Source organism: Canis lupus, chromosome 11 (genome assembly GCF_048164855.1).
Source record: "Canis lupus baileyi chromosome 11, mCanLup2.hap1, whole genome shotgun sequence".
Classification (NCBI taxonomy): domain Eukaryota; kingdom Metazoa; phylum Chordata; class Mammalia; order Carnivora; family Canidae; genus Canis; species Canis lupus.
In genome coordinates, this window is record NC_132848.1 from 26,041,973 (window position 1) to 26,060,993 (window position 19,021).

The window sequence follows — 19,021 nt, forward strand, 5'->3', positions numbered from 1 at the left end:
TTGCCCTGGCAACCAGCCTCCTCTTCTGGATCCCTCGCACTGTGCACGTGGTACAGAAATGACAGTCGTGGCAGGGTTGGGAGAATTCGGGGAGGGATGGGAACCACCCAGCAGGCTGCTGGGTCCCCTGGCTGCTGAGCCTGGAGACGAGGGGACCGCAGCTGAGATAAATGGGTTTGGAGGCTTGCTGTTTGTGGGTAGGGAGAGATGAGGGTCCCCAGCAGGCAGGTGGGGACAGAGAAGTAGCGACTAGTAGAACCAACAAGAGTTGTATGTTGTAAAGGAAAGAACCAAGACTGAGACTGAGACTCTGGACACATCAGTCTGATGTAGACCCTGCACTCAGCGCTTTATTTATATTGATCCATTTATCCGTCATCCAAGGTCACGCAGCAAGAAAGTAACAATGCGGGATCCCTGGGTGGCGCAGCGGTTTAGCGCCTGCCTTTGGCCCGGGGCGCGATCCTGGAGACCCGGGATCGAATCCCACGTCAGGCTCCCGGTGCATGGAGCCTGCTTCTCCCTCTGCCTATGTCTCTGCCTCTCTCTCTCTCTCTCTCTCTCTCTCTCTGTGTGTGTGTGTGTGTGTGTGTGACTATCATGAATAAATAAAAAAATTAAAAAAAACATTTGTTAAAAAAAAAAAAAAAGAAAGAAAGTAACAATGCCAGAGTCAGAGCCCTAACCTGACCTTCCGGCCCCCACAGGGGCTGCCTCTCCAGACTCTGCTTCACCAGCCCCACAGTCCCCTTGACTGGGACACGGCCTCTGATGGTTGTGACTCCCAGGCACTGAGAACACCAACATCCCAGGCATGGTCCCACACACCACTTCATTCCATCCTCCAGCTGGATTGGTGTTGAGAGCTGATCTGGGACGAGGCAGCTACAGCTCAGAGAAGTGACACCACTTACCTTCTCCTTCCTCTAGGTCACCCAGCTTCTCAGTGACAAAGCCGGGGAGTAGGGGTGGGGTCAGGGGTCCACCTCCCAAGCCTCCTGTGCTATGGACAGAGAGTCAGCAAAGTGTCAGGCACCTAGTGTGCATTCCGTAAATATCAGTGATTGTTGTCTCAGGAGGACAGAGCAGCCCTGGAGGCCTATGGGGCGGGAAAGAGGCTTCAAGGAACCACTTCCCCAGGGAGTCCATTCCCAGAAACCTGAGGACAGGCAGATGGGAGAGGCCGTGGGGAGAGATGCCTTCAGGACCCTGGGTTCCCCATGCCACAGATACCCTGCCTGCTCTGGGACCATCTGGACCCCTGCAAGGGTGGTGGGTCCTCTCCAGCATATATGCGGTATGGGGAGTGAATTTGAGTTCATAGAGGGATTTGTAATGAGGCCAAGTACATATAGTAAAATACAGATCTTAAGTGATGAATGTTTATCTGTGTATACAGCTGTGATCAATGTCTAGATTTCCATCTCCCCAGACTATTCCCTCCTGCCTCTTGCCAGTCAATACATACTTCCCAAAGGTACCCACTGATTTCTATCACCATAAGTTAGGTTTTCCTCTATTTTATTTGATGCAAATGGACTCAAACAATACGGACTCTTTTGTGTCTGGCTTCTGTTGCTCAGCACAGTGTTTTTGCTACTCACTGATGTGGCTACACTGATCAGTACACCACAACCAGTTTATGTGTTGACCCCTGAAGGACAGTTGGCTTGTTTCCAGTCCAGTATGAGACTATTGAGAGCAAAGCTTCCACAGTGCTCCTCAACAGTCTGGAGTGGGAGGACAGAGAGGAGTTGGGGGAGGGATGACAAAGGAATGCAGAGAAACTTTCGGGGGATAATGGACATGTACATTACGTTGATTGTGTGGTGGCTTCCTAGGTGGACACATAGCTCAAATTTATCAAACTGTATATTTTAAATATGTGCACCTTGGGGCGCCTGGATGGTTCAGTTGGTTAAGCGTCTGCTTTCAGTTCAGGGTCCTGGGATCAAGCTGCATCAGGCTCCCTGCTCAGTGGGGAGTCCGCTTCTCCCTCTCCCTCTGCCCCTTCCATCTGCTCATGTTCTCTCCCTCCTTGTCTCTTAAATAAACAAATAAAATCTTTAAAAGTAAATTTAAAAAATAAAATTTTAAAATATTAAAAAATATGTGTAGCTTCTCATGTATCAATCATACTTTGATAAAGCTGTAAAAATGTGATTAACAGCTTTAGATACTTTTAGCCATATAATTCTTTATTCATACACAAACATATGAGAAGTTCAATATAAAGTAGAGATAATGGGATCCCTGGGTGGCGCAGCGGTTTGGCGCCTGCCTTTGGCCCAGGGCGTGATCCTGGAGACCCGGGATCGAATCCCACGTCGGGCTCCCGGTGCATGGAGCCTGCTTCTCCCTCTGCCTGTGTCTCTGCCTCTCTCTCTCTCTCCGTGTGACTATCATAAATAATAAATAAAATTTAAAAAAAATAAATAAAGTAGAGATAAAGCCTGAGCTGCTTCTGTTAAATAATGGGGTGCAGTTTCTGGACCCTACCTACACAGCTTCCCCTTATCCCTACAGTACATCCCTGACACATCTCCCCAGGGCTCTATAGAAGCCAGTTTGAAAAACACTATCTCAGGGGCACCTGGGTGGCTCAGTTAAGTGTCTTGCCTTCAGCTCAGGTCATGATCTCAGGGTCCTGGGACTGAGCCCCACAATGGGCTCCCTGCTCAGTGGGGAGCCTGCTTCTCCCCCTACTTGTGTTCTCTCTCTCTTAAATACATAAATAAAATCTTTAAGAAAAATAAAGAAAGAAAGAGAGAAAGAAAGAAAGAAAGAAGAAAGAAAGAAAGAAAGAAAGAAAGAAAGAAAGAAAGAAAGAAAGAAAGAAAGAGAGAGAAAGAAAAACACTATCCCCACTATCCCACAGGGTGTCTGATGACCCTGCCAGCTCCAAATGTTCTTGATATAATAACCTCCAGGCCTGGGTCTGGCCTTCCTGCCCATCCCTACCCTTCATCACAGTATCCTACACACAGCTCTTTTCTATTCCACTGCTCATGTGACAAGCACCAACTCATTTTAACATCTCAGCCAATAGTCACATCCCCAGCCAAGTGTAGCGATGGCTCCCCAGGGACCCTTCATGCTTCTGGGCTCCTGCTGCTTCCTGGGGTGGCTCTCACCAAATGTGCTGCATTGGTTCTTGTCATCTGGCCATCTGCCGTTGAAGCCAGGATGACACCTCTGGTGCTTGGGTCACCAGTGCTCAGCACCAGGCCTGGCCCAAGGCAGGCACTCAGTATGTGTTAATTGAAGGTCTCAGAAAGTGCTGACAGGGCCAGAGCCTCTCCAGGCCACTCCAAGGGCCTCGGTCATCTCTGTAGCCTCCTTTCTCCCCACTTTCTCTTCACTCCATCTGCTTCAGCCACTGGCCTCCTTGCTGTTCCTCAGAAGTGCCAGGGATGCTCCCCCCTTAGGCTCTTGGCATTTGCTGCTCCTTCTGCCCGAATCCTCTTCAATATACTTAACTGGCTCCTCTCCCGTTGAATTCAGGCCTCTGTTCAAGCATCACCTGCTGACAGAGGCCTCCCCTCACCTAACATAGCTTCTTCCTGTCCCTCTCTATCCCCCAGCTTGGCTTACCTTATGTTCAGAGTACTCATCACCATCGGGCTTTTGGGGAGTCCCCTCCACATCCCACGCCAGAAGAATCAAAGCCCATCTGTGCTGGGGCAGGAACTCCACAAAGTCACTTCCAGCTCTTTCTAAGCAAGATATAGTCTAGTCTGCAGTGAGAAGGATTTAGGTAAGACAGGGAGTATGTCTCTGTGTGATCAGGACCTGGCTCCCCAACCCCAGCGTTGATACATAATGTCTGATTCATCTGTATTCTCGAGGTGGGGGGTAGGGTCTGCCCTAGGAGATGATGAAAGAATCACTGCTTAGAATTAATCAATGGATATAAATCAATCCATTCATTCAACAAATAATTACCAAGCAACTACCACAGGCCAGGCACTTTTTAAAGTGCTAGACAGGGGCACGTAGGTGGCTTAGTTGGCTGAGTGTCTGCTTTCGGCTCAGATCATGATCCCAGAGTCCTGGGACTGAGCCCCATGTCTGGTTCCCTGCTCAGTGGGGAGTTTACTTCTTCATTTCCCTCTGCCCCTCACTCCTGCTCATTCTTTCTCTCAAATAAATATTTTTAAAAATGAAGTGTTGGACATACAAAATGACAAAGTTTCTACTCTCCTGTGTCTTACACTGTAGCTGGAGAGACAATGAGTAAGTAATTTTATAACTATTGAGAGAAGCAACCAGCCATGGGCTCTGCACATCCCTGCGGATTCTTGCTGTGAATGCCAAGAAAGCAAGGCCTTTAAAGCTCTTTGCCCAGACTATCTCTCAGGGTTGCGTTTGCAGCAAGCAACCTTGAGGGAGAAGATGACGTCTCCCCCCACCCCCAGCAAAGAACAAACATGCCTACCACTTGCTATAAAAGCAGTGAATCTCTAATCCCTGTGTTCCTCTTCTATATTGCCATCCTTGAGGTGTATAGGGCTCCGTGGTGGGTCCTTTGCAGGGCTTGGGGAACATGGGGCATTGATGCAGACAGACATGGAGCCTCTGCTACTGTTTTTACCATGAGTAACAGGAAACAAATTAGACAAAATCTTTTGTCTCTTACCCAGGAGTTTCATCCATGAAACAGCAACACACTATTACTAAATAATAATAAACAGTTTATTAGTTTGTAAATATGGTACAATCTCAGACTCTGTACAGTTCTTGACTATATGTGAAGTGGAGATTAGTGCCATTGAGAAAATAGAGCAGAAAAAGAAAAACAAGGAGTATGGACAACTTGCTATTTTTTAAAAGATAATTTTTTTTAAGATTTTATGTATTCATGAGAGACGCACAGAGAGAGGCACAGACACAGGCAGAGGGAGCAGATGCTCAACCACTGATTCACCCAGGTGCCCCAAGATAATGGGTTTTTTTTTTTTTTTTGATAATGGGGTTTTTAAAAATAACTTTTTATTAGGGCACCTGGGTGGCTCAGTCAGATAAGCATCAGCTTTCTGCTCAGGTCCTGATCTTGGGGTCTTGGGATGGAGCCCAGGATGGGGCTCCACCCTGTTCAGCAGGGAGCCGGCTTCTCCCTTTCCCTTTGCCTGCTGCTCCCCCTGTTGTGCTCTCTCTCTCTGTCAAAAGGATAAATAAAATCTTTAAAAATTTGTAAATATTTTTTTATTATTTTTAAATACACTCTACCCCCAGGATGCGGCTTGAACTCACAACCCCAAGATCAAGAGTGGCACACTTTTTTTTTCTCTTTTTAAAGATTTTATTTATTTATTCATGAGAGACACAGAGAGAGAGAGAAAGAGAGAGAGTCAGAGACACAGGCAGAGGGAGAAGCAGGCTCCATGCAAGGAGCCCGACACAGGACTCTATTCCGGGTCTCCAGGATCAGGCCCTAGGCCAAAGGCATCCCAAGAGTGGCACGCTTTACCAACTGAGCCAACCAGGCTCCCCAAGACTTGCTATTTTAAGTAGGGTTGTTTAGGTAGGTTGTTAAAGGCCTCTCCAAATTTTTTAATTAAAAAAATAGAAATTAATAAAAAATTTAAAAATTTTAAATAAATAAATAAATACATAAATAAAATATTTAAACTTTAAGAAAACATTTTAATGAAAAAGAAAGGCTCCTCTGATAAAGTGGCACTGGAGCAGAAACATGGACAAAATGAGAAAACAAGCCAAGTGAGTATTTGGGAGAAGAGCTTTCTTTTCAGCCACAGGGTACCAACAAGGACAAGGCAGGAGGTAGAAGGATACTTGGAATATTTGAAGAACACCCTAGTGGCCCTTGTGACAAGGAGAGTGTAAGAGAGAGAAGAGCAGATGAGGTCAGGGAGACTGTCAGGGATCACAACACACGGAGCCTCAAAGTCCACGGAAGGCATTTGCAATGTACTCTGAATGAAATGGGAACTTTGGGTGGATTTTGATCAGATTCTGTTTTAAAAAAGGATAACTCTGATTGCTGTGTGGGGAACAGCCACCCTGGGGACCACGCTGGAAGCAGGGAGCCAGTGACAAGATGACAGTGGCTTGTCCTGGTGGTGGTAGCGGACACGGCAAGAAGTAGTCAGCTTCTGGATGCATTTTAACACTAGAACCCACAGGCTTGCTTATGGATTGGATGAGGGTGTGAAGAAGAGGGGCCAAGAATGACCTCAATGTTTTGTTCTGAGCAGTTGCAAGGGTGGAGTCGACTGAGCTGGGGATGACAAGGGAGGGGCGAGTTTGGAAGGAATCAAGAGTATGATGAATATGCATGAATGAACGAAAGTGAACGACTGAATCACTGAATTACCTTCTTTCTTTGAGGCGTGAAATAAAGGGCCTGTCCCACAGGCTTAAAAAGGGAGGTCAGGGTTCCTTTAAGAGGACCCCGCCCCGTTCCCCAAAGCCCCGCCCAAGCGGGAGTCACGTGCCTATCGGCCGCACACTTCTGGGCGTGCCGCCGAGTGGTTTGAAGTATCTGCGCGCGCCCCACAGCCGCGCTTCTTCCCGGGCCTGGGATGTCGGTGTTGCGGCCGCTGGACAAGCAGCCTGGCCTGAACACGGCCACCATCCTGGTAGGCGTCAGCCGTTCCGCTTCCCCCGCCTGCCTTTCCCTGTCGGCGGCGCCTCCGCTGCTCGCTCCTCTGGGCTCTCTGAGGGTCTGGCGCGCGCTTTTCGGCCTGGGGCGTGGTGGGCGGGAGAGCCACACTCTGAACCAATCGGAACAGCCGCCTTCTGAGGCTGGAGGACGTATCCACCAATAGGCGCGCGGCGGGCTCTTTCCCGGTTTCTGATTGGTGGAGTGGCCGGGCGCGGAGCCTGGCCGAGTCCGGGAGCCTGCGTTGCAGGCTGGGCGGCTGCGGGGGGCGGCTGCGGGGGCGGCAGTGGGGGCGGCAGTCGGAGGCGGTGGTCTGGCCGCCGGAGGGAGGGCCCAGGTGAGAAGTGCTGTGCGGACACGACCCGAGCGCCTGGCGGGGCCCTGGCTGGGTAAACCGCGCTGTGCGCGCGGGAGCGGGAACCCGGGAGTCGCGCGGTGCCAGGTCGGTGGCCCGAGCTCCAGGCGTCAGTAGGCCGCCTTCTCTCCCTGGGCAGCTGGTGGGCACGGAAGATGCACTTCTGCAGCAGCTGGCCGACGCGATGCTCAAGGAGGACTGCGCCTCGGAGCTGAAGATGTACGTAGCTGAGGGCGGGGGCGTCCGATGGCTCCGCCACGGCCTGACTGTGCCCCGCTGCCAGGAAGGCGGGGGCAGGTGGGGCCGGCACCCCCCCCACCCCCCAGCCCGGGCGTGAACTGACCCCAGCTGACGGATCCTCCCTCGCTCGGTCACATACTTCAGTTTTCCTCCAGCGCTTGTTACCGCAGGAAATGCCCTTGTTCACGTGTTAGTTTGCTTGTTTTCAGTGGCCACCTCCATGAACCCTGAGGTCAGCCCCCCACCCCCAGGTCAGGGACTTTGACTTTTGTTCACTACTGAATGCCCAGTGCTTTGAACAGTACTTGGCACAGAGTAGTGTTCAGATCCTGCCCCCCGCCCCGCGCTGCCCCCAGATTTGGAGAAAAGTTGACTAAAGTAGTAATTTTGTTTTTCTTTTTCTAACTGATGGAGAGAAGAAACAGCTGCTGGTGGGAATCAAGTGACTGGATATATGTGGGTGTCATTCTCCCTGATAGATAAGCTCCAGGGGCTCGTGTTGAAGGGGAAGGATCCCAATCTAGAGGGTGTACCTTCATGGGAATCAGAAACACCCATTACTAGGAGAATAAACCCCATTATAGCATTTAAAGAATCCTACGAGGGGACAAGTTTAGACCACAGTGATGATGAGGGTGACATACCTGAGGTCACATAGCTCATAATTGGCATACCCGAGATTTGAGCCCACTTCCATCACCCTCCAAAGGGGTTCAGGCTTTTTTTTTTTTTTAAGATTTTATTTATTTGGGGACACCTGGGTGGCTCAGCGGTTGAGCCCGTCTGCTTGGGCTCGGGGTGTGATCCTGGGGTCCTGGAATCGAGTCCCACATTGGGCAGGCTCCCTGCATGGAGCCTGCTTCTCCCTCTGCCTGTGTCTCTGCCTCTCTCTCTCTCTCGTCTCTCATGAATAAATAAATAAAATCTTTAAAAAATAATAAACTTTAAAAAATCTTTTTTGGGGGATCCCTGGGTGGCTCAGCAGTTTAGCGCCTGCCTTTGGCCCAGGGCACGATCCTGGAGTCCCGGGATCAAGTCCCACATCAGGCTCCCTGCATGGAATCTGCTTCTCCCTCTACCTGTGTCTCTGCCTCTCTCTCTCTCTCTCTCTCTCTCTTTCTCTCTCTCTCATCATGAACAAATAAATAAATATTACAAAAAAAAGATTTTATTTATTTATTTGATAGAGAGCACAAGCAGAGGGAAGAGGGAGAGGGAGAAGCAGGCTCCCCACTGAGCAGGGAACCCCATGCAGAGCTCTGTCCCAGGACCCTGAGATCATGACCTGAGCTGAAGGGAGATGCTTACTGACTGAGCCACCCAGGTGCTCCAGGGGTTCAGCCTTTAACCCCTAATCTTCATAGTCTAACACCCCACTTCTGAGTCTGATCTCCCTCCCAGCATGCAGTGTGACTGGCTAGCCCCATTGCCATCTTATATCCCAAACTCCCTCTTTCTGAGGTGGTTACCAAATGGAGCTCCTTTCTGGCAGAAGGATTAAGTCTAGATAGGACCAGCTCTACTCTGCCCCTGTGCTCACCTGAGGAGTCTAGCCCACAAGGGCATCTGGGGAATAGGTGAGGAGCCCTTGACAGCCTCTTACCCCATGGAGGGCAGCATGTGAATAGTCCCTGTGATGTGGGTATATATATCTTTATCCTGCAGTTTCTCATTTTTCAGCCACCTGGCCAGATCCCTCCCTCTGCCCTCCGATGTGAATCGGCCTCGAATTGACCTGATCATGTTTGTGGTCAACCTTCACAGCAAATACAGGTGAGAGCCAGAGAATAGGGGCTGACGGGGCTCAGGTAGACTTGGCATAGGGGTGTGCTGGGATGATGACCTCACTTGTGATGGGAAAGAGGGGACACAGGGAGAGGCTGCCTGGGGTTAGCCCAGAAGGTGAGGATGGGGAGCCAGTGGCAAGTGAATGATATTTTAAAGACACTGCTAAAGGGGCACCTGGATGGCTCAATCAGTTGAGCATCTGACTCTTGATTTTGGCTCAGATCATGATCTCAGGGTCCTGGAATTGAGCCCCATGTGCACTCCATATTCATCAGGGAGTCTGCTTGAGATTCTCTCTCTCTCCCTCTGCACCTCCCCTGCCCCGCCCCATGTACTTGGGCACATTCTCTCTCTCAAATGAATAAATAAATTTTAATTTTATTTTTTTTTAATATTTTTTTATTTATTTATGATAGTCACACAGAGAGAGAGAGAGGCAGAGACACAGGCAGAGGGAGAAGCAGGCTCCATGCACCGGGAGCCCGACGTGGGATTCGATCCCGGGTCTCCAGGATCGCTCCCCCGGCCAAAGGCAGGCGCCAAACCACTGCGCCACCCAGGGATCCCCTAAATTTTAATTTTAAAGTAAAAAAGACACTGATAAACCCCAACAGTGTCATTGGCCATTTAGCTAATGCTTTCTGCAGCCTTCTCTGTATCCCTGAGGGCAGGCACAGACATGGATGAAGCAGACCCCTGTCCCCAAGGTGTTCCTAGCCCACTTGGGAGAGGAAGCTAGACTTCCGAAGAGGTGATTATAGTATCTGGCATAGGTTACCGTAAAAGAAGAATGCATTGGGGGAATGCCTGGGTGGCTCAGTGGTTGAGTGTCTGCCTTTTGCTCAGGGCATGATCCCAGGGTCCGGGATTGAGTCCCACATCGGGCTCCCCACAGGGCGCCTGCTTCTCCCTCTGCCTGTGTCTCTGCCTCTCTGTCTCTGTGTCTCTCATGAATAAATAAATAAATCTTAAAAAAAGAAGAAGAAGAAGAATGTATTGGGCTATGAGAGCCCCAGTAAGACCTCTGACTCTCAGGACTTAGGGCAGGGTAGGCTTTCTACTGGAGGTGAGGTAGCCAGGTAAAGATGGGAGTAAGCAGAAAGTTCCACGTGAAGAAAGGTTAATGTGAAGGGAAAGAAGAGCATAACGTGTGCAGGACTATTAAGGCCAGTCCAGGGTCAGGAGCCCAGAGTGGTGTGGGGCCATAGCTAGGGGAACATGATTGGTGATGATGCTTGGGGCCCAGCCTGGCTTCCCTTAGCACTGGCAACCCTGGAGACAGGACAGCAGCCACCCTGGGGAGTACAGAAAAAGATCTGTTCTCTCCCTGTTGGGGGATGGCTGACTGAGGGGTTTGGTGCAGCATCCAGCATAGAAACCAAGTCAAGTGGTGGGGGTTAAGGGAAGGCTGTGGTGGAAACACCTGGAACTAGGGACATAGAGTTACTAGACACACCCAGCAGCAGGATCAAGTCCAGACATACTGCCTGGCCAGCTGGAACAAGTGAGCAGTGACTTGAGCTTATGGTGGGACAGAGAAAGGGCTGAGATCTGCCATGATTGCCAGAGGTCCTAACTCAGCAGATCTGTTGTTCTTTGGGTATGACCACCCTGTTCACCAAAAGGGACACTTTGTGGAGATTCTGCTCTATAGTCACACTTAGGCGCAGAGAGCCATTCTTACTGTTTGCCTCAGACCTTGCTCATTCAGGCTGAAACCTTGGCTTGGTTCACCTGACCAAGATGGCTTTTTGGCCAGGACACAACATTTCTTCATTACTCCTTGGACACCAATGAATGAAACCCTTGGACCAGAAGGTCAAAGGCCCAAAGGTCCTAGAGGAAAAGAGTGTTTTCATACATGTGATATAACTATAAATATTGTCACCTTATTGGAAAGCAATTTGGCAATACCTAGGTTTTTTGTTTTTTTTTTTTTTTTAATTTTTTTTTTATTATTTATTTATGATAGGCACACAGTGAGAGAGAGAGGCAGAGACACAGGCAGAGGGAGAAGCAGGCTCCATGCACCGGGAGCCCGACGTGGGATTCGATCCTGGGTCTCCAGGATCGCGCCCTGGGCCAAAGGCAGGCGCTAAACCGCTGCGCTACCCAGGGATCCCTGTTTTTTTTTTTTTAAAGAGAGAGCGTGGGTATATTTGCACAAGTGGGGTCAGCAAGCAGGGGGGCAGGTTGGGCAGAGGGAGAAGGAGAGTGTAAATCTCAAGCAGGCTCCTAGCTCAATGCGGAACACAACATGGGGCTCTATCTCAGGACCCTGAGATCATGAGCTGAGCTGAGGTGGAGAGTCAGACACTTAACCGTCTGAGCCACCCAGGCATCCCTGTCTAGGTACATTTTAAAGACACATAATGTGGCCCAGCTCTGTTCTACATCTAGCATCGTTCCTACAAAAACATTTGTCTGCATGTGTGAGAATATGTGTAAAAGAATGCTCGTGTGGCATTCTTTTTTTTTTTTTTTTTTTTAAAGATTTTATTTACTCATTCATGAGAGACACACAGAGAGAGGCAGAGACAGAGGCAGAGGGAGAAGCAGGCTCCAAGCAGGAAACCAGATGAGGGACTCGATTCCAGATCCCAGGATCACGCCCTGAGCCAAAGGCAGACACTCAACCACTGAGTCACCCAGGTGCCCCCATGCAGCATTTTTTGTAATGGTGAAAAATTGGAGACCACACAAGTGTCCATCACCTAGAAAATAGATTGTGATACTGGGTGGTGATTTCAAATAATTTTTCTTTTAAAGATTTTATTTATTTATTCATGAGAGACACAGAGGGAGAGGCAGAGGGAGAAGCAGGCTCCATGCCAGGAGCTTGATGTGGGACTTGATCCCAGGATTCCAGGATCACACCCTAAGCCGAAGGCAGACATTTAACAGCTGGGCGTCCCCATTCCAAAGAATGTAACAGGTTAAATCCAACTACGTGCTTATACATATCACTGCTTCTATTTACATATGAGAAATTCATATGCAAATGGAATTTTTAAAAAAATTTATTTATTCATGAGAGACACACAGAGAGGCAGAGACCTAGCCAGCGGGAGAAGCTGGGTCCCTGCAGGGAACCTGATGTGGGACTCGATCCCAGGACCCTGGGGTCACCACCTGAGCTGAAGGCAGACCCTCAGCCACTGAGCCACCCAGGCGTCCCTGCAAATGGAATTATATCCCAAACTGTGAGCAGCAGTAACCTCTGGGATGTTGAGACAGAAGGGTGGTGCTGGAGAGGGAGACTTACGCTGTTTACTGAATACATCCATATTGGATTGTTATACAGGCATGAGTCACTTTGTAATTTTAAAAGTACTTAAACAAAACAAAAGACAAAATATTACTCTAGGGGTGTTTCCTCTTACCCTCATGTACCTTCTCCGGTCTCTGAGGGATGAGGAGCACAGCCTTCTGCCTTCTCTGGGGTAAGGTCTGTCCTCTGATTTGTCTTCTCACGCCAGCCTCCAGAACGTGGAGGAGTCCCTGCGCCACGTGGACGCCACCTTCTTCCTGGGGAAGGTGGGCTTCCTTGCCATGGGTGGTAAGTGTGTCCTGCCCGCGCCCCCGCCGTGTGGCTAGCACCATGGTAGACTCCTCAACGAGGCCGCCCCGGAGGCCTAAAAGAACATGAGCTTCAGAAAATGACCTGTTGGTGGTCTCTCTGAAAGCAAATCTGAGCAGAGCATTCTGCTGAGATAATTGCTGAGAGTCACCTGGTGGCTCCCTGTGGCTTTCAGAGTAAAATCCCCATCTCCCATAAAGGCCCAGGTTTGGCCTTCCACTTTCCTGTCTGGTCTCGTCTCCTGTCACCCTCCTGTTCTTTGGTTCAGCTTATTGTTCTCTGAACAAGTCCTGCTGTTCCAGAGACTTTGTAATATTAACAGCAGAAATAGCAGCCGCTAACCTTTCCGGAGCACTCACTGTTACCAGATGTTGTTCTAAAAGTGCTTCGTTTCTGTATCACTTAATCTTTATTACACACAACCCTTTGAGGCACATATTGTTGTTCTATAGCTGAGGAAACTCTTCACCTGGTTAAGTAACCTTACAAGGCCCATTGCTAAAAAGTGGTAGAGCCAATGTTCGTACCTAGAGAGTCCTGTCCCGGAGCCCACACCCTTAATGATTATATATCACACAGCTTCTCTTGAATGCTCTTTTGCTATTTGTTTAGCTAACCCCTAAATCCCATCTCCTGGGGGACACCTCCCTAACTGGCCCTGCACTCTGGGCCCCGGGGTGTCCATCCCGTAGACCTGCCACTTTTCCTCCTATACCAGTGGGGTATCTGAGCTGTCCACTTCCACCCAGCTAAACTGACAAGGAGGGCCTGGCACAGATTCTTCTCAATAAGCATTGATAAGTGGGATTCCTGGGTGGCTCAGCAGTTTAGCGCCTGCCTTTGGCCCAGGGCATGATCCTGGAGACCTGGGATCGAGTCCCACTTCGGGCTCCCTGCATGGAGCCTGCTTCTCCTTCTGCCTGTGTCTCTGCCTCTCTCTCTCTCTCTCTCTCTCTCTCTCTGTTCCTGATGAATAAATAAATAAAATCTTTTAAAAAATAATAATAATAAATAAATAAATAAAAATAAACATTGATGAGTAAAGGAATGCCAGGTCATTCCTACATATTAATTCATTGAATCTCCATAGTACCTCAGTGGGTTGGGGGCTGTTCCCATCCTCATCTTATAGATGAGGAAACTCATTTGTTTACAGAGCACTCTCTCCAAGGCCTTCCAGCTTTATTTTCTAATTTGATGAAAAATTCAAACAGGATGGTCACCCCACTGACCAGTAAGCACCTGAGGCCCAAAGAAGGGTAGCGAGTGAGTTTGCCCAGTGCTTCCTGGCTCGCAGCCACGAGGGTAGACATTTCAGCCTGCAGCACTCACGGCTTCTTTGCAGCTGGGCAGGAGAGCCACTGTAGCATCCATCGGAACACTGTCACGAAGCTGGCCAACACCTACAGAAGCCCTCTGTTCTTCTGTGACCTGGAGGTGAGGACGCTGATCGCATGGGTGCAGGGAAAGGGTGGTCAGCACACGGTAGGGTGTGTCGAGAAGCGAGAAGCGGTAGGGTGTGCCCAAGCGAGGGGGTCCTGACGTGAAGACCACAAGATCCTGATTTGAATCCTGGCTTCTCTGCTCATTGGCTGTATCTTGGGTGGATCAGTCACCCAAAGAGTTGGGGTACACATAAGTAAAGTAGGGCGATGATATGCTTTCAGCCTGAGTGCCTCTCAGATGCCAGGTGCTATGGCTTGTTACCTTGCTTTTTCGTTTGCTTTGTTTTCGCTCATAACTCAGTCTTGTGTATATATATGTGGATCCTCATTAATCTCTCACTCTCCTGCTGGCTGTAAGTGCTGTGACGGCAGGCATCTTGTCTGTTATATTAACCAGTGCTGCCTCATGTCCTCCCACAGTCAGAGTGTCCACTGTCCCCCTTATGCCCGTGGACTGCAGAACTGGTCCAGTCCCAGCCTGGGGCAGGGCATCCAGCAGGCAGCCGGAATGGTGGGGGAGTGGGTGGGTGGGTAGAGGGTTGGAGGGATATCTATGGTGCCGGTTCTACCCCAACCCACTTTTTTTTTTTTTTTTTTTTTTAAGATTCTATGTATTTATTCATGGGAGACACAGGAAGAGGGAGAAGCAGGCTCCCTGAGGGACCCTGATGTAGGACTCAATCCCAGAACCCTGGGATCATGCCCTGAGCCAAGGGCAGATGCTCAACCACTGAGCCACCCAGAGGCCCCTACCCCAACTCACTTCCGTTGGTGTTTGTCATAGGTTTCTCATAGGTGATCCTAATTATGAGCATAGCAGAGCAGATTTCTATTTTGCTCTTCAGCTTCTCTTTCTGCAGTATGAATCCAGACTTTTTGCTAAAAGTGCTCAGCAGCTGCTCTTTCTAGGAGGTCTACAGAGGGCTCCCGGGGCCTGGGCTGCTCCACCTGTGTACCCAACCTGCTTGGTTAATTTTGGGGTCTGTTTATTGATTTTGAGGTTCATTTCTGCTCTGTCCTGGGTCTTGCACCTGTTCCCAAGGCAAAGTGATGTAATGCAGAGAGAACTGAGTCAGCATCCTGTCCCTTACCACCACCCAGACCTGGGGTTCTTATTCACAGGTTTGTGGACCCCTCTGAGGGTAGAATTCAGGGAACCTGTGGGTAGAATTCAGGGGATCTGTGAACTTGTATGAGAAAAAAAATACTTCTTTCTCTCCCACTAAACTCTATGTGAAATTTAGCATTATGAATATAGGCAAGAGATGTCAGTAGTATAGCAGGGGCTGGGGCTGTCACCAACAGAAATGACAGATGTTTCCATCTCATATGCAGATGGACAGATCCCCTTATTCAGTGCATCGATAAAGATGCACGTACCACTCTGTCACCCTAATTCATTTTTCATATTTGAGGACTATTTTAGTCAGCACTCTGATGCCACGGATAGGACGCTGAGGCCTGGGATACACCCAAAGTGCCTGCCCTTCTAGGCTTTCCTCACAGCATAGCCCAGAAACCCAAGACCCAGAGAAGAGAGGCAACTTGCTCAGTCATCTAGTTTGTATGTTAGTGGTAGAGCCGGCAGGTTTGCAGGCTGCTGTCTCCTTCCCTTCTTAGCCTGCTCTCAGTGGCTTTGAACAAGTCACTTCACCCACATGCAGCCCTCATCTCCTTATGGCTAAGGGGGAATCTTAATCTTTGCTTCACAGCTCGGGAACCTTAGGCAGCCCCGGCTGTGGTGCCCCCTACCTGGCGCTTCTCCTTGTGCAGTAGGTGCAGTTCTCCTTGTGGCCAGGAGGTGGCAGGCCACACCAGCTCCTGGGGGCTCCGGGAGCCCGAGCCCTCCAGGAAAAGGCCCGCAGCTGCTATCTGTTTCCAACAGCAGCTGGCCTGCCCACAACCAAACCTGGCACTCACTCAGACCAAGCACTGCGTGTTTGGACAGTCGTCACTCCTCGTGTCTGTGCAGGCCTTTGCAGGGCACACTCTGCATATTTAAATTTGGGCCTCACCATATTTCAAGGCCTTGCCTGGTTTAACACATGAAGAAACACATTTGAGAAGTTGGGGGATTTGCCCAGTGAATGTATTTCCGAGCACCGCTGATGGGGCCTGTGCTGTTCCCTGACGCACACAGATGAGCCAGGCATCACGCCTGCCCCCGCAGAATCGGGTAAGCTAGACCGCCAGGCATGGTGTGCAGCAGCAGTCGGACGTGTACAGACCTGGGAGCCTGGCAGTAGGATGAGGTCCTTCCTGCAGGTGATGGGAGCAGTCTGATGTGGTCAGACTTGGGTTTGGGGGCCACATCTCTGGAGTGTGACATGTGGAGGAGGCCTGGCCGGAGACGAGGCTTGGGGTGGAGGCCGTAAAGTGTTAGAAAATGGGGATGTGGTGCATCAGGTGGTAAAAGCAGTCAGGTTTAGTGGGATTGACAGGAATGACTGTTTAAAAGGCCTTTATGGGCCTGAAGAAGGTAGGAAGATAGGCAGGCTGTGGAGACTCTTGGTGGAGGAGCACAGAGGGACAGCAAGTGCATAGGCCTAGAGTGTGGGACTTGCCTGGTGTGTCCAGGGTTCCCCCCCCCCAAGGAGGCTTAGGGCAGTAGCACAGCAAAGAGAGGGCACAGTAGTAGTTGGTGCATCAGAGTGACTTCGCCGAGCAGGAGGGCCTGGTTGGTCTTAGTAAGGGTGGTGGCTTTCACTGAGTAAACCTGGAGCTGCAGGGAGGGTGCGGGGGCAGGGAGGGATGTGGCCTGACATGGGCCTTATTTTTATTTTTCTGTTTATGTGATGCGGGTCTACGTGGATCCCTCCAGCTGTTGGGAGAAGAGTGTGTGGAAGAGAAGCAAGGGCAGAAATGAGGAAATGTCCTGGAGGCTGTTTCTGGAAGAGTTAGGAGTGGCCTGGGCTCAGTGGTGTCTGGGGAAGAGGAAGACAGGACAGTCTGCAATACTGGGTATTTCCAGGGTGGAACTAACAGATGTGCCCGTGACCTGGGGGTGAGACATGGGATAAAGGAGACTCAGGATGGCCCTGGAGTTTTCAGTTGAGCAACTGTTAGAATGTAGGATAGAGGTGATTTTGGCTGAGATGGGGCGACTATGGCGGGGACAGGTTGGGAGAACCCTCAGGGACTTCCCTGGGGACATGCTAATAAGATCAGGGTGTCTGTCAGATGTCTACCCAGAAATCGAGTAGGCAACCACATATGTGTGTCTGATGTTCAGAGGAAGGGTCTGGAGATATAATTTGGGTATCGTGGGCAGTGAGATGGTTTTAGATCCCGGAACTGGATGAGGTCACCAGGGAGTGTGGTGGGGAGAAGCCTTGCACAGGCAAGGCCAAGGCCGGGGCAGCACTTAGATGTGTGATAGGAAGGAGCAGCCCATGAGGCAGGAGGAGGGACCAGGTGAGTGTGGCATCCTGGGGGCAGGTAGAAAGCATTCCAGGGAAAAGAGACTCAGTGGAAATGACAGCTGCCTCTGGATTTGGACCGAGAAGTCACAAGTGACCATGGCAGGGAGCAAGAGCCGGGGGACTGAGGGTGCCTGGTCTCTAGTTAGGGCGACTGGTCGGACGGTGATGCCCACTTCCCCAGGGAAAGGGGGCGCAGGGGGAGGACGAGATGCTCCCGCTGCGCCCGTTGACAAGGGAGGACGGCTGAGCATGGTTTGTCCTTCACCAGGCACTGACATGGCGCCTCCTTTGCTGCGCTTGCTGGCACCAGGCCCGGGGACAGAGTTGCTCACCCTACCTGACCTGACCCCACCGGTGCCTCTGGGCCCCTGCCTTCCAAAGCCCTGATGAGGGAACTCTATGTTGGCGCACCCCCCATCCCCATGAGGGCCTCTCTCTCCCCTCTTTTCCATGCCTGGGACTGTCTTTCTCAGCTCCCAGGTAAGGAGCCTTCGGGGCCTCTGCCTCCTGGGCGGTGGTTGGAACTAGCTCTGCTTCACATCCCAGCTCAGCGGCCACTAGACCCTCCTTCGCCAGCCCTGCTTGCTAAGCTTTGTTTCCTCTGGAGGAGGGGTCATCGTCTGAGGCATCCTGGAGGGTGTCTGGAGGGAGCAGTTGGAAGCTGCTTGGTGAGGCGTGCTGTGGACAGGGGCATGGCCGTGACGGGCAGTGGTGCCCAAAGTTGGCCCCACAGCTCAGCTTCCGCTCACCTCTGGCAGCCTGTGCGGCTACTCTGAGTAAGGGGAGTGGGGCATGCTGCCCCGGATCAGCCTCACCACTGTCCTCTAATCTCCCCCTGCAGAGGGAAGGCTTTCGAGCCACCGTGGCGCAGCGCCTGGTACGCATGCTGCAGATCTGCGCTGGCCACGTGCCCGGCGTCTCAGCCCTGAACCTGCTGTCCCTGTTGAGGAGCTCTGAGAACCCCGCCCCGGAGGACCTGTGAGAGCCGCTGGCCCCCAAGCTGGCCCTCCCTGCGGCCTGGTGCCCTGTGCAGTCAACTTCCACTGTTGTCAAAGACCGGGTCAGGGCCTGACAGGCTCAGGGTCAGCAGTCGTTCTTGCACGGCCCGTTCCCTGCACGGCCCAGACTCCTCTGCGCTGCAGCAGGGAGCCCAGCGGGTGGGCTGCAGCCCCCCCCCACCCCCCCATGCTCACCGCAGCAGAGCCCCGTGTCTTCATCCATCTGCCGGGCTGCATCTCCACTTCAGGCTTCATTTGAACAAAGTGTCCATGGCTCAAAAAAAGTTTGAAAACCCCTGGTCTCCACCACCTTGATTTTGCAGATGAGGACACCGACTCTGGACAGTTAGGAGGGTCGGGCAGCGGGAGCTTGGACTCTGTGACCCAATCTGACCCCACATCCTAGCCTTGCCATTCCTACAGAGCCTGCTGTGGCCTCATAGAGCCTCGGTTTCCCCAGGCGTGTAATGGAGATCGTTCTGTTGACCTTGTTGCGGTGTGAGACCTGAATGAAATGACAGGTGACAAGCCTGCTGTTGTATTTCTCTGTCCGCTTGTAGCCCATAAT

The 19,021-nt window shown here is 50.9% G+C and overlaps 1 protein-coding gene across 8 annotated transcripts; it reads left to right on the top strand.

Annotated features, from left to right (window-relative positions):
• Positions 1-6,445: 6,445 nt before the first annotated feature.
• Positions 6,446-18,983, top strand: CENPM (centromere protein M). Of its 8 annotated transcripts, none has more exons than XM_072843731.1 (6): positions 6,446-6,602; positions 7,120-7,199; positions 8,886-8,993; positions 12,488-12,567; positions 13,934-14,025; positions 18,297-18,983. In XM_072843731.1, exons 1-6 carry the CDS (start codon positions 6,546-6,548, stop codon positions 18,435-18,437), a joined length of 558 nt encoding a protein of 185 aa, XP_072699832.1. In that variant the 5' UTR covers positions 6,446-6,545; the 3' UTR covers positions 18,438-18,983. The 8 variants fall into 8 exon arrangements, with proteins under 8 accessions (XP_072699832.1, XP_072699837.1, XP_072699838.1 ...); XM_072843732.1 differs by having other exon boundaries at positions 6,447-6,602; positions 8,901-8,993; XM_072843733.1 differs by lacking the exon at positions 6,446-6,602 and adding an exon at positions 6,851-6,962.
• Positions 18,984-19,021: the final 38 nt, after the last annotated feature.